The sequence below is a fragment of the Seriola aureovittata genome, chromosome 20 (genome assembly GCF_021018895.1).
Source record: "Seriola aureovittata isolate HTS-2021-v1 ecotype China chromosome 20, ASM2101889v1, whole genome shotgun sequence".
In the NCBI taxonomy this organism is placed as follows: Eukaryota; Metazoa; Chordata; class Actinopteri; order Carangiformes; family Carangidae; genus Seriola; species Seriola aureovittata.
This window is the reverse complement of record NC_079383.1, coordinates 10,677,751-10,692,365: the sequence shown is the minus strand read 5'-3', so window position 1 is coordinate 10,692,365 and position 14,615 is coordinate 10,677,751. Positions and strand designations below refer to the sequence as shown.

The 14,615-nt window shown below is 39.7% G+C and overlaps 1 protein-coding gene across 4 annotated transcripts in view; it reads left to right on the top strand.

Annotated features, from left to right (window-relative positions):
- The window catches only part of tpk1 (thiamin pyrophosphokinase 1), a 70,831-nt gene that overhangs the window by 17,358 nt on the left and 38,858 nt on the right, over positions 1-14,615 (top strand). For all 4 annotated transcript variants that reach the window (XM_056364615.1, XM_056364616.1, XM_056364617.1 and 1 more), the window contains exon 5: positions 12,004-12,076. In XM_056364615.1, the coding sequence (XP_056220590.1) occupies positions 12,004-12,076 (73 nt within the window). The remainder of the gene's footprint in view (positions 1-12,003; positions 12,077-14,615) is intronic.

Genomic DNA, 14,615 nt, shown 5'->3' with positions numbered 1-14,615 from the left:
CTGACAACAATTGTTGTTTTCTGGCCACAGCAATAACTATAAAATTATAATTACAAAACAACAAAATGAAAACTGTCATTGTAGTTCAGTATCATAAAAATGCCTTTAGAGGATAGACAATATGAGCAAGCATAAACAAAGATAAAATTAACAAAGATCATAAGCAGGAGGAGGTAGAATAATTTAATTGTACACTGCGGTAATGACTATGCAGTAGAATTTGCCACAGTAAATGGTTGACAACAAGTATAGTTTTATAATTTTAAGTTATGTTTGTTGATGGGAGTGAGGCTGTATAGTAAAAGTTAGAAATAATAGAATATGAAATTAGAATATGCAAGTTAGAGTTTATTGAAGATGTGGTCAGTGTATGGTCCTCACTAATATAGTAAGACAAACATGCTTTGTGTGTCTGCAAGCATGCACATTTTTTGGTTGTTTTCAAAATACAACTAGTCAAGCATCTCAGTCTCAGCGTGTGAATGTGAGTGTGTTGGCCCTGCTCACAGACGCATCGCTCATACTTCTGTCCGTGTGACATAGCAGATTCATCTTCTGACCTTCCAGTTAGAGCTCTGTCAGCAGCCTGCACAGTGGAGCTGACAGCCAGACCTCCCTTTTAGCCCAACCCAACAGCATTTGTCCACAAAAGTTATACATTACACAGGGAAGATGGAGACTGTAAGGAAAAAAAGAGAAAGGAAGGGGAGGAGGTGAAAAAAAAAAAGTTTACGGGTGGGGATGTGTAAATCAATCACCAACAAGTTAAGATGTATTTAACCTAACATTACCATAACTAATGGACTACAGAGAAGGAGAGGAGGGGAGGAAGGGAGAGGGAGATACAAGCAATCAATCAAAGCCAAGTTTTATGAAATCTTAACAGCACTGGAGCCAAGACAACAGCAGTAACATCCCCATGTGATCAAGTAGAGGGTGGCGTGAGAGAGATGCAATGGAAGAGAAAAACAAAACAAAAGATGAAGAAAAAACAAAAAACAGATTGCTTGATAAATATTGTTGTGAACGACATAATAGATAGCTGAGCAGAGTTGTGTGTGTATTGTGCATTTGCCAGATTCTACATGTGTGTGGCTGTTCATCTTTCCACGTTCACATTTTCCCCAAATTATGTACGAGTGAAGCCATTACAGAGACAATTCCTCCACCCCAGATATCAGAGTTTAAAACTTAAGTTCAAAATATCAGAACTGGGATATTTTGTTTTTGTCAGATAGACACAGAACAGAGCCTGCTGAGAAGTCCCACATCTCAGCTGTAGCTTACACATCAACAGACTCATGAAAGGATCAGAAACTCCCATACTCCTGCAAGTAATGCTGACAAATTGTGCTGCTTCTCTGCAGGAAAACATGTCGGCTTTTAAGATCCAGTTTTAAGAAGGGAAGCCAGCAAAGTGATCCATTCTCTGTGCTGTCATCACTTTGACCACATTCACTGCAGTTGTGCTGGTAAAGATGTAAATTATGTCAGATATTTTGAGAAAATCAAGGCATTTCAGTTTTCTGTTGGGAAATGTGTCTGAGGCGGCCTCTGGAGGTCAAATCAAAATGGAAAGCTGTAGTGTAACAGTTTTTCTACATTGTCTTTGAAATGAAGACGCAGTGTTTCCTATATATTGATTTATTCATGGCGGCTCGCCACAATTTCAACATTGATCGTCACATATTGATTCTCTACTTTTTTTTACTAGTTCAAATGGGTAGAACCTTTGACTGTAGAGCTGCATGCAGGGCATTGATTCGCTTACCCCTCCTCGCCCCCACCGTGTCTCTCTCTCTTCTCTCTATCTCACATAGCCAACAGACCTGTCTGTCATAGTCAGACTGGCCATCGGGAGCACTGGGAGAAATCCTGCTGCAGCGGTGGGCCGGTTGACCATCAAAACATCCATAAAGATTTTACCATCTGTGTGTGTCTTTACTAGCCCCCTTTGTGTGTCCGTCATTCGGGTTGTAGAAGAGAGCGTGCTGCGTATGTGTGCTCAATGACTTGAGTCAGAGAGGGTTTTTAATTTGTTTGACACAATGCAAAGGAATGTCACCGTATATATTGTTCAGTTATTTAATTGTCACAAAGCACTTAAAGCAATTAAAGCATTTGCAGAGGAGCACCTTTATATACGGTAGCCAGCCAAGTGTTGGAGATTCCCTACTGATCGTTCCTTTTTCAGAATGATTTGGTGTGAACAAGCAGTGTTTCCAACTTTTCAGAACCCTTTTACAACATTTAAAAAAAAAAAAAAGCACCTAGGGACAAATCTAGTGAGTTCTTTGACAAACTTTTCCAACTATCTGCAGAAGATTGTCGCCAGTATTGCCCCTCTGTCGAGCTTTCCCTCCCCAGGCCCACCTGCCTGTGATGATCTCATGGCAGCTGATGTGAATGCCCAAATCACAGCTCAGCCATTGTCTTTAACTCATGTGTGTGGTGATTTTTGTCAGACAATGTCAAGGTTAAAAAATCTGGATTTTAGCAGTGTACAGCAGCAGCTTAGAAATGGCTTGAAAGAGACTGCTGTTCAACATGTAGAAAACAGTGGTGGTGCGCACAGCTCCAAATACTGCTGTATCGGGTGCGTGGTCATAGCTGAAAAGAAATGCAGGCACTCACAGTTGAATTTTATTATTTAATATGGGGCAAGATTCATTGACTCATATTAAATAATAAGATTATATGACTATTAGTGCCGGCATTTTCTTTATTTGGTTAACATGTAGTCTTAATTGGTTGTGATTCAATCACTATTTCATACTTCTTTCATTGTCTGACAGAAACAGAAAAACATGTAAATGAGAACAGCTTAATTGGGAATTTGTCTGTATTAAAATACTGTATATGAGCAAAGAGAGTAGGAGAGAAGCAAACAAATTAAGGGCTGAAACCACCTGACACGAGGCAGAATGCAAATAGCCTTCAACCGAGTCCCGTTAAACACTAGGTTTTAACCTAGTCTTGTTGAAAAAGTGATGGCCTTAGCTGAAGTTTGTGTGTGTTTGTCTGCCTGTCTGTCTGTGTGTTTCCATCAGAAAATAATGAGGATATTAAAGTTTCCGGTCAGCCTCCACAGTCTCCTGCTCTGCCACAAGAACAGAGTGGGCGGATGGCCTCCCACGGTTAAAAGAAAGGTGCCACGTAATTTTCTGTCAAAACAGCCTTAATGGTAGTCATTAAGGATGAAGAGAGGAGGGAGCGCATCGGGCTAAAGCTTTCTGCCTCTCATGATGAGTCAAGTGACGATGTTTTCACTTCACTGTAGGGGTGTTGGAAGGCATATACGTATTTGTATTTTCTCACAAATCCCAGATGGAGCTTGCATCCATTTGAACTGGGATTTTTTTTCTTCCTTTTTTGGGGGTTTTAGTGATCTTTCTCAGTTTATGTAAATATAAGTAATGGTAATTTACACCATGCATTATTTGATTTTCTGGTAGCAGTTTTTCCACTTATGATATTATGTTAGCATTTATGTATGCTCCAAACTCAACTAACTGTGATAATCAGAGCATTTTCTTCTTTGATTATATATAGTACATGGCTGACATGTATGTGCAGTTAATCACTGTTCAAGAAGTTCAAGAAGTCTAAACTATTATTTATTTGCATGAAATTGCAAAAAAGTCTGACAGTTGTGCCTTAATAAGTGCTGCTCATGTACACGTGCTGTTCTCTTGCTACCAGGAATGAAACCGTAATCATCATTGAAATGCATTCATACATGCCCACATAGTGTGCATTTAATGAAATGCTTCAGATTTTAAGTTTGTAAATTGGTATAATTAGCCAGTAACTACTCAGATGACAATTAAGTGTCACCAAGCTATAACCGCATACGCACATCCAGTTAGTGCTGAAGCACCAGCAGGAGCTCAGGTGAATGTGGATCAGTCATGACTTGGGTCTGAAGTCAAATCTTTCAAATAAGAAGAAGACACAGGCAAATGAAGACAATATAAATAAACAAACAGTATCAAGGTTGTGGTGAAATTGAAATTTGAAAACTGGTCTGATCTAAAAAAAAAAATATATTTTATTTATCTGTTAATAAAATAAATGACATCAGTTGTTAGACTTTTCAGCTGCTGTTTGTAAACTGTATTACACATTACTCTTTACTCTGTACTCTTTAGCTTAGAAATTCTTGATATATGGTTACATGGTTTCTCCCTTTTTTTTTTCAACAGACACACACACACAGGGACATTGCTCTATCAACATGCAGTTGTAGGCTAAAGATACCCTACACTGTACTGTAGCTTGTTTTAAAAGTATAATTATCACAACATAATTTAATTCTGTCAAGAGAACCATTTTAAGCAACTTGACCAATCAGCAACAGTCAGCAATGTAAAGCCTTAGAAGGAATTGGTAACCGAACTTGTGCTAAAATTGCTTTCATGGGTCAGGCTCTTGCGTCGGAGCTGAGACCCCCTGGCTCCCATGTGAATCAGACCCTGTATCTTCTTTGTTTCTGAATGAAAATTGGATTTTAGTCTAATTTGTGCATCTAATCAAATCCTCCGAGAAGATAAGAAGTCATATGGATAAACAAGCAGGGGACCGCGGCTGAATGTGGGCAGAGGTAATTGTACACAAGCGGAGTTTAGAAAACTTGCAGCTGTGTGTGTGGGTATATACAGTTCAAACATGGTCACACTCACATGTCTAAGCATGTGTATGTGTGGAAGGGATTTTTCTGAGTATAGTCGTGTCAGCATATGATTGTGTATGCTTTTTGGAGAAGATAATGCTGTCAGCCTCAGCAAATGAAGTTGTCGAGAGCGAAAACTAGTTATTTTATGAGACTTAGTGTCAAAGAGATATCTCTGACAGTTTTTCTTTCTGTTTGTAATTCCAGGTTTTCTTCTTTCTGTTCGTACCTCACACTATTTTTTTATATTCAGTGTGTAGTATTTATAGTATATTAGTGTGAAATGCACATATAATATTTAAAGAGGTTATTGTCTCAGTCAGAACCCCCATAGGTGACTTGTAATGCAGATGGGGTCAGCGTAGATTTCTAAGGCTTACATATTTGTTTAGATAGATTTAACAAGACAATTAACTAAAATGAAGTATATGAATATATGAGCCCTTTGGCGATCTCTTCAAATATGCTCTCATCAAATTCACACAGCCTGGGAACTGTTTAACTGCTGGGGTATCAAAAAAGTGTGTGACCTAAAAACAGGTTCACATGCCAGCAATTAAGAGGATTAAAGGCAGGGGGTTTAAGAGACTCATGGAAGAGCTGGTGTCTGGTAACTAACGGCTCCTTCCACCTTACTGCTTTCGGTGTCATTTAGAAAATTTTGTATTTTCATTTTATACTCAACATTAATCATAGCAATTTGGCTGGTCATTTTTTAGCAGTTTCTTTTAAATATATGATTAATTTTGTTGCTTGTTTTTTTTTGGGTATAGCTGAGTATAATTTATAATGTTAATGCAGTATGTTTGCTCTGTTGTGTTTTATTGTATAGTAATTAGCGGCTATAAAGTTATTTTTAATTTCTGAATCATCTTTTGTCAGAAGTTCATAGCCACAGTAGTTTTCACCTGTTTCTCAGCCCAGATATTTTCTGTCTCATGCTCGCTATGCTGCTGCTCTCCTGGTGGAGTTTGTCTATTATAGACTGATTTGAAAATTCCCCCTGTGTTTATTGCTCTGTGTTGGAAATTAACGCGCTGAGTTGAGCTGATGAGCATAGGGAACTGGGCCTTTCCTTTTAATGTGAGGGGTTTACACTTTTGTTTTTACATGTGCTATCATTAGTTCTTATTTAGTAAATTGTATTAGAATTGTTACAATTAAGGCTGATTAAAATTATAATTATCTCTCTTTCAGTCGCTCTCTTTCTCTCCTTAGTGCACCTGTTTGCCCTAAGAGTAATACTGGGAGTTAATAAACTTAGTGTATGTGGTTTGGGGGTAAGAGGTGTGTGGATTTATGACTGTGTCTGGTTATTAGTCTGCCTACAGACATTTAGCTGATTAACTTTGGGATTAGACACTGTTGGATTGCACACATGAAGAAATTCAGGTTCCAGACGCACACACATACATGCTTTCTTAATAATACATCCAACCATGTGCAGCTAGGCGTTTTTTTTTTTTTTAATTATTATTATTTTTTCAATACAGAGGCACATAAGCATGTTAAAGACACATCTGCATCAGTGAGCCAGCCCAGACTTGTGCATTGAGGTTTTGCTAATTAGAATCTTTGTTGCAGTGGGACTTTTCATGCCTACCTTTGCAGTACTGCTTTATTATGAAACCGGACACATATGAGCCACTCAGTCATACTATATCTACAAGTCCTCATATCTCAGAACAAAATAGGTAATTTGATAGTGCCTTCCAAAATAACCCATATCATATGATCATTATTTTCTGATCGGTAACCTCTATGGTTAGGGTTTTGTTAACTTCATGCAACCAGTATTTGGGTATGTTAAGAAAACATGATGGTCACATTTAAAAGAAACCAACATTGACAACATCGACTGCTGGACGTGAGCTGTGGCCTCTGTACCCAAGTCGGACACAAATCTACCACCTTCTTCCCAAAGAGATTTTTGGACAGTCAGTATCACAAGACAGTGTTTCCAGTACATCTACCTCTGCTACCTCTAAGATACTGTGGCCCTGAGAGCTCAATGCACTGCAACATAAGAAAACACCTGCAAATTCAGAAAACATATTCATTAATTTGACAACACTTGTGCTGCAAATACCCACAAAACAACCAAAAGCATGCTGCAGATTTCTCACGACACAACGGAAATGTTTCGAGGGGACACTAAAAAGTGATGAACCTTGCTGGGATGCACTTATTGTTCATAGCCCTATTGTGACAGTTGACGTTAAAAGCATTGAACAACAAGTTTGTCCCAACAGGGTTTATCGCTTTTCTTGAATTATTTATTATTGTATTATTTTTTGCCTTAATTCTGTTAGCAGTAGTGAGAGTGGTGATGATATGCAGTAAAGGGCCACAGGTTGGACTCAAACCCACGCCTCTGCGGTTAGGACTACGCCTTATGTGCTCTACCAGGTGAGCCAGCAGCACGTCCCTTCATTACTTGTGTCCACTGGAAACTCTTCTGTTGTGGTTTGAGTATTTGCAGCACATGCTGTCAAATTGATGAAGATGTTTTTCTGAATTCGTTTGTATTTTGTCGATTTGCATGTGCAAGTTGCAGTGCGTCAAACTGTCACCGTACTAATCACTCAGTTTCTACTTAGGTAAGTCTTACATTAGAATGACATATATTTGGCCACACACCTGTCTGAGTTGCATGCGGTGCAGTGACTGAGTTGGGACAAGTGCAGCCCCTAGCTGTCGTGTATCATTCGCGAACAATTTGTTCAAAAGAACAAATCTTTTGGGTGAACAAACTGAATCACTTCCTGAATTCATCTTATTATTTCTCAGATCAGTTTAGCAAATTAATGTGCAGGAATACACTCAGTGTCTGAGTGATTCATGTCATTGATTCATTCAGTGATTCATTCACAGTGAGTGAGTGTTTCCCTACAAACGTTATTCGCTCACTCACTTAGTGTATCCTTGCACTAACGAATCGGTGACTTGAATCACTCATTCAGTGTATCCATGTGAATGTGATTTGTTTGCGCAGGAATACATTAACAATGATTCAAGTCTGTTGCTTCCAGGAGGAACGGGGTGTGTTCAGAACTAGGTAGGGACTTTATTGATACTGGATGGAAATTACTCAAACTAGCTCAAACTGCCAGGGTCAGATCCAGAAAGTTCAAAGTGATGCTGAACTGTAGATTAGTTCAAAAGACTTAAAAATCATTAAAAACCAGTGTTCGTTTTCGATATTCAGCAAAACTTTTAAAATATCAAAAATTATACACGGAGATTGGAGTGATCACTACTAGCATTCATCTACCGATAGTCTGCATGTGAGGTCTTTAAGGGACATTTGTAAATGGCAGCTGCAGAAAATAACCTGGGACTCTCCCCTTTTAAACTGCATGAGTCTCTACATGCATATAGGTCACACACGATGCCGTGCTACACCACAAGTAAATTCTCAATCTGTGGGAAACACTGCACAACCACAAAAGGTTGCATTTGGACAGTTCGCTTATAATGTTTTTTTTCTAATGAGGACAGGCTCATAAAACCACAATCAACCAATATTCTCGATCACATGCACACACAAAGATAGGTTATATCTATTGAAAAAAAAAAAAAATATATATATATGCATATCTGTGAGTTTGTGTGTGCAGTCCATAAAAATGTTCATATAACTCAGAGAGCTGAATGTGTCAAAGTGCTTTGCTTTGGCTTGTTTATGTATATGGGTCATTATTGTTGTCATCCAATGTAATTCCTCCACCCCTTCACTGGCTCTCTTCCTCTGATTGGAAGATGGGAGGGGTGAGAGGAGTAATCAGAGCGGCATCTCCTTAAGTGATGAAAAGATGAGGAAAAGGAGAAGAGTGTTCATTGTGCTGTGATTCAGGAGATGATGAACGGTACAAGCGAGGGAGAGAATATAAACAACAGTTTGTTGTAATTAAGTGGTCATATGGATGGATGTTGTCTTGCTTAGTTTGAAGGACACAAAAACTGAAATAGAAATGAAAGAAGTGTAAGAATTGATAAGGAAGACAACTTTTTTTTCTCTCTTAATGAAGTGGTTAGAAAGCAGGAAGTTGGCTTAATTACATAGAAAAGTAAGTACAAGCAGTAAGAGCAGAAATGAGATGAGATTGGAAGAGAGTGTAAAGGAGAACGCGACATGGGAAGGAGAAGTGTGGGCTGGCAGGGAGAGGAGAAAAAAGCAGGCAAAGAGTATGTAGAAAGAGAGAGAGCGATGGAGAGATAGACGCAAAGGCAGGCTGATAGACAAACACATACACGCACACAAACACAGGCAAAGGTCACACAGACACCCCCGGTATTCAGACAAACTGGCGGTAAAATGCTCTATTTCCCATCCAAATTAAAGTGTCAGTTAATATTAATGTGGAAGTGAAGACTGTCAGGCACACAACACGCAGACACAAACAGCATTTGGGCTCACTCACACAGACACAAATACAGAATTTAGAATCTCGCTTGGTCAATTACGATCAGCCGATGGAGTCATGCACACAGGTCACAAAGGAGTGTGTGTGTGTGTGTGTGTGTGTGTGGGGGGGGGGGGGGGGGGGGGGGGGGGGTGGAGACGGGACTCTGATCAGGCCCAGTGTCATGTCTCGTCCCATCTGTCACATGAAGGTTATTTTTGAATGGAGATGCAAATTTGGTGTCCTGTATTATAAGAAGGGGAAACATGGGCTTGTGCATACCTGCATACTTGCAGATGTTTGTATGTGTATGCGTGCACATTTCAGTGCCTGTGAATGTGTCCGTGTTTTTTGTGTGGACAAGGAAAGTTTTAACCTGGATCAATTTTTTTTTCACCTCAGATAGGATTGTACTCAGTTGTCTTTATGTATGCTTATGGTACGTTTGTGCATGTGTGTGTGCAGTGTGGGCCATAAGTCTGAAACCACTTAACCATTCACTTGAATGGGAAAGTGGTCTTTGACTTTTGGAGCCCACTGTATGTGGCGACAAATTGCATACAATTGCTGTTCTGTTTGTCTCGATGTATCTTGTTGGTGTAAATGCTGTGGAGGGAGGGAGGGAGGGAGGGAATAATCCTTCTGTATCTCTTTCTTCAACCGACCGGAACATCGTTCTCGCCTCTCGCAGGGGTGCACGCACACAAACAAACACACACAAACACACTACCCAACCAACCATGAAATCGTAATGTCAGACCTGTTAATGCCTCTAGATAGCAGCAACTGCATCCCTGCGTGGTTCTGCTCCTTACACATAAACACACACACACACACAAACAAATGGAACAAACAGAGAGCTATCTGTCTCTCACTGACAGGAATGTTTTGCTCGGTATAGTGGCTGGTAGGTTTTGGGCTGTTTTCACTGATATCTTCAATGGACCTTCTTAATTCCAACACCTTGAGGATGCAGGTTGTCTCAAAACACAGTTGTATTTGTAAGAAAGAAATACAGTGGGAAATTTATTTTCAGAATGCAAGGCCTGCATGTAAATATATTCCAAAACCTCCTGCCCAGTTTAATTTTCAGTCTTAATCCCCTTAATTGCATGTATTAACATTGTATTTCTGCCAAGGTTTATGTTGTTAACAATTTATCTTCTGTATTGTTTCATTTTGCTTCCTTTTCTGAGAGGCAATAGTCGGTTATTTGAGTCATATACCATGGGAAAGTAGGACTGAGTGAATTAATTTCTATGCCAATAAATCACATTTAGACCCCCCCCCCCCATTTCATAACCAGTTAAATGCATCCTGAAAAGAAACACTCATTAATTTGCAAGTACAGTGGTCTTACTTAAGTAAAACAACCCTCAACTGGCAGTAGCAGTCCGTGCTCATTTGCATTCACCAGCACTCTAAACATGAAAGGTAATGTACACTCATATCATGCATACTAACTTAGAAATACATACATATATGTGTGACACTGATTACTAGGGAATTTATTTTCTATTTCTATCTTCTATTTTTTCTATTTGAAAATTTCTGGAAATTGGATTACAAAATAAAGTTTAAGTGATTATTGTTTATTATTATTTTTGTTAATATTTATGTAGAAGAACTGTGGGACATAATCAGAAATCAGTGTGTTTTCACTATTTTCCTTATCACTGTCTTTTACCAGAAACATTTTGTGAGCAAAAAAAAAAACACGTTGGATGCATGGGACATAAGATGTGTTGGAAAATAAACTTTAACTCGCCTGCTACTACTACTAAAAACTTTTTTTTTTTTTATTGGCAATCTCTTAGAAATTGAAACAGTTACCTCCAGTACCCTTATTACACTGTAGTGTTGGAACATGTTTGTCAGTGATGTTTGGACAACAGTGACTGTTTGTGTTTACATGTTTTAGCTTCTAAACATCAGTCCACATGAATGAACAGATTTCTAAAATATATACATGAATTATTACCTAATTTCACCTGTTACAGTGTATGATGTAGCACATGCATCAGAACATCACATTGCACTGTGACCTGTAGTAATCAAACTGATACTCGGCTTTAGTGGAGAATCTAATCTCTCAGCAGAATGGAACAGGTCAATATCTGATGAACACCAGGCACTTCATGCTCTGTTTGTTTGTGTGTGCATGTACGTGTGTGTTAGGTAGAGAGAGAGAGTGAGAGATTTATTCTTTACTCTGTGTCTGTGTTTGAGTGACATAGGAGTAATTTGCACCCAGTCCTGTCATTATTCAGTGTGCTTATGTTCATGCGTTTGACTTTATTTCTATGTACCGTATGTACCATTCGCTTTGTATGCCATGTGTATGCTGCCATGTACAGCTGTGCGTGCTTTCCCATCAATATATGTATCTCTCCTGTCGGTGTGTGTGTGTGTGTGTGTGTGTGTGTGTGTGTGTGTGTGTGTGTGTGTGTGTGTGTGTGTGTGTGTGTGTGTGTGTGTGTGTGTGTGTGTGTGTGTGTGTGTGTGTGTGCGTGCGTGTGTGTGTGTGCGTGCGTGTGTGTGTGTGTTTGTTTGTGTGTGTTGTGTGTGTGTGTGTGTGTGTGTGTGTGTGTGTGTGTGTGTGTGTGTGTGTGTGTGCGTGCGTGCGTGCGTGTGTGTGTGTGTGTGTGTGTGTGTGTGTGTGTGTGTGTGTGTGCGTGTGTGTGTGTGTGTGCGACAAGGCCAGGCTCAGTGCCGCAGAGAATCACCCTGTCAGTCTCCATGTCTCTTCGTCTTCCATTGGGGGCCTCACTCCTCTCCCTTGCTGCACAGATCAAAGAGCTGACACATGCCCCGATGTCCTCTCTCTCCTTCTCTCTTCTATCTCTGCCTCACACTCTCTGTCTTTCTTGCAATCTTAACCCTCTCCCTCTGTCACTCACCCTCTCTTCCTATCCTTACATCCAGCTTTCTCCCTGACTATATCAGCGGGGATTTTGATTCCATTACTGCTGAGGTCAAAGCTTTCTATACAGGCAAGGTGAGTGGAGACACGACTTGCACACTCTCTCAGACCTACAGGTGCTCACAGAGATGCACTCACACACACATGCTCACACACACAAACAAAAAGTACGAGGACTTTAGGCAAATGTAATTTAAAAGTACAAAACAAAAAAGTACAGAGCAAAAGTCCTCTATACTATCTTAAGCCTGAAACACACAGCATACATACAGATACTGTAGCACAGTGCAGGTATTTGACAATTAAGTTTCTTTTCTTTTTATTTATTTATTCTTTAATTTGTTTGAGCTTTTGCATCGAGATGGTTAATTTCAATGTGGTGATGATGTGAATACATCTGAACCTGAATAGACACATGTTCTCCTAAAGTAATCCTTGATGCTGTCAGTGCATTCAGCACAGTAAACCCTCAGCAAGACTGAGATCACGCTACATAAATGGATAAGTAAAAATTCAAAGTTGACTAGGGTTAAAGAGCTCTTGTGCTCAAGACTCTCCAGGAGTTCCACTTGCAGTGACTAGAACATGCACAGTGAATAATCAAAGTGGGTACAAGTGTGCAGTCTGACATGGCTTGAACTGTCAGAACTCTGCATTTACATCCAGTCATCAAAACCCACTGCAGGAGGAGGTCACATTTTATGGGTGTAATTCACTTCCTCCTCGACCAGGCCTGGGCAAACATGATACAACTTGTATTTCCTGCACACAGTATTTTTTCATTTTACAAAGAAAATCTAATCTATAATCTGCAATTCTTAGATTCTGTATGTACTTGAAAAAACGTCTGCTAGAGCAATAGCCGGGAGTCGAGTCACCTACAAGTGGTTGAATCTAATGGGTCACGAGGTGATTGCCCATGTAGAAATAAATGTATTCTGATACACACCCTAACCGTTCTCTAATCTTTGCTTCTTTCTTGTGAAATACTGTACTTTTAGCCTTTCAGCCTGACAGGAGAATATCAATTTTTGATTGTTGTGCACCCAACTTGTAAACATGTAACCTATGATGAGAGGCTATGAGGAGAAATTGCTTCATATTAATCAGCCACATGCCAAAAAAAAAAGAAAAAATTAGGAATCACTGTATTAGATTACTTTTGACTTAACCTGACTCCAATCAAAGTTAAATGCATACATTTACTACCTTGTTCAACATAATTAGGTATATACAGTCAAAAAAATATATCAAAATTTAAATTTAAATATATTTTTACATCCTCCAGATGGATGCAAGATGTGACTAGTGTCAGTTATAAAAAGCCCCTTTTAAACAGAGATCCTGCTATATTGCAGTTTCAGAATCAGAGGTGTGACTTATAACAAAAGCATCGGCGTCACGATTCAGCTCTGTGACTGCCTCTGCTGATGGCTTAAAGGTGGAACAACAATACCCCTTCATTCTGTGTTCATACCTTTTATTCTGAATTGCAAGGCGGAGTAAAGGCACAACATTCTTGCCTTGAACAGGCTGTGTGAAAGGGATATATATATATATATATATATATATAAATGATCCAGGTAGAAGCCAGTGCAGTGCAGTGGCTTCTGAAAACATCAGAGTCTTGGCTCCCTGTGTCCCTACCAGTGCAAGAGAATTTTTCACAACTAAACTCTCCAAGGTCATTAAAATAAAATGCTAGTTCTTCTATCAAGTGGACTTCCCATTGTTTCTAACAAGTAAAATGTTAAACCAGGACCCTGGAAGAGACGTGAAGCTCAGTTCAGTAAATAATAAATACAGAGTAAACACACACACACACACACACACACACACACACACACACACACACACACACACACACACACACACACACACACACACACACCCACACCCTAGAGGAAAGACAATGCAATGCCTGTGTGATCTTTGTGCTGTGACCCCCAATGATATACACTGTCTATAGTTTGAAATGCATATCCAGTACTTCACCATGCACACAGACATAATCACACACATACACATTTGCACACAGAGATATGGGTTGCCTTCAGCTATGTGCCACTCTCCTTTTTCCTCTCACCCTTTTCCCCCCTCTCTGTAGCTGCCTGTAACATCATTCCCTTTTTACAAATATCACAAAGGTTGCCTAAAAAAAAAGAGAAATACCTTTTTCCATGAGAAAGAACACACTGTTATTGTAATGCTTTAGGAGCAGAACAATAGGAAAGTTTTAGGCGTTCCTTCAGAGATTTGTTGAAACGGTGAATAATTCTGCATAAATGGAAAGGAGAGAACAGAAATGCATTCGCAAGGGAGGGAGAGAGACAAGAGGAGGCAGAGATAGAGGGGGGAGGGGAGGGGAGGGGAGGGGAGGATGGATGGGATCAAACAGCACAGAGAACAAGTTTGTGTGAACTGACTGTACTGTGTGTGTGTGAGTGAGTGAGTGAATGAGTGAGTGAGTGAATGAATTAGTGTGTTAGTGTGAGTGAAACAGGGAAGCTGGGGGGTTTTAGGCAGAAAGTGACAGTGTGTGGAGAGAGAAAGAGATAGGGGGAGAGAAAGTCTGAGAGAAAGCCAGAGCTTGGTTGTTTACCTGGATGCTGTA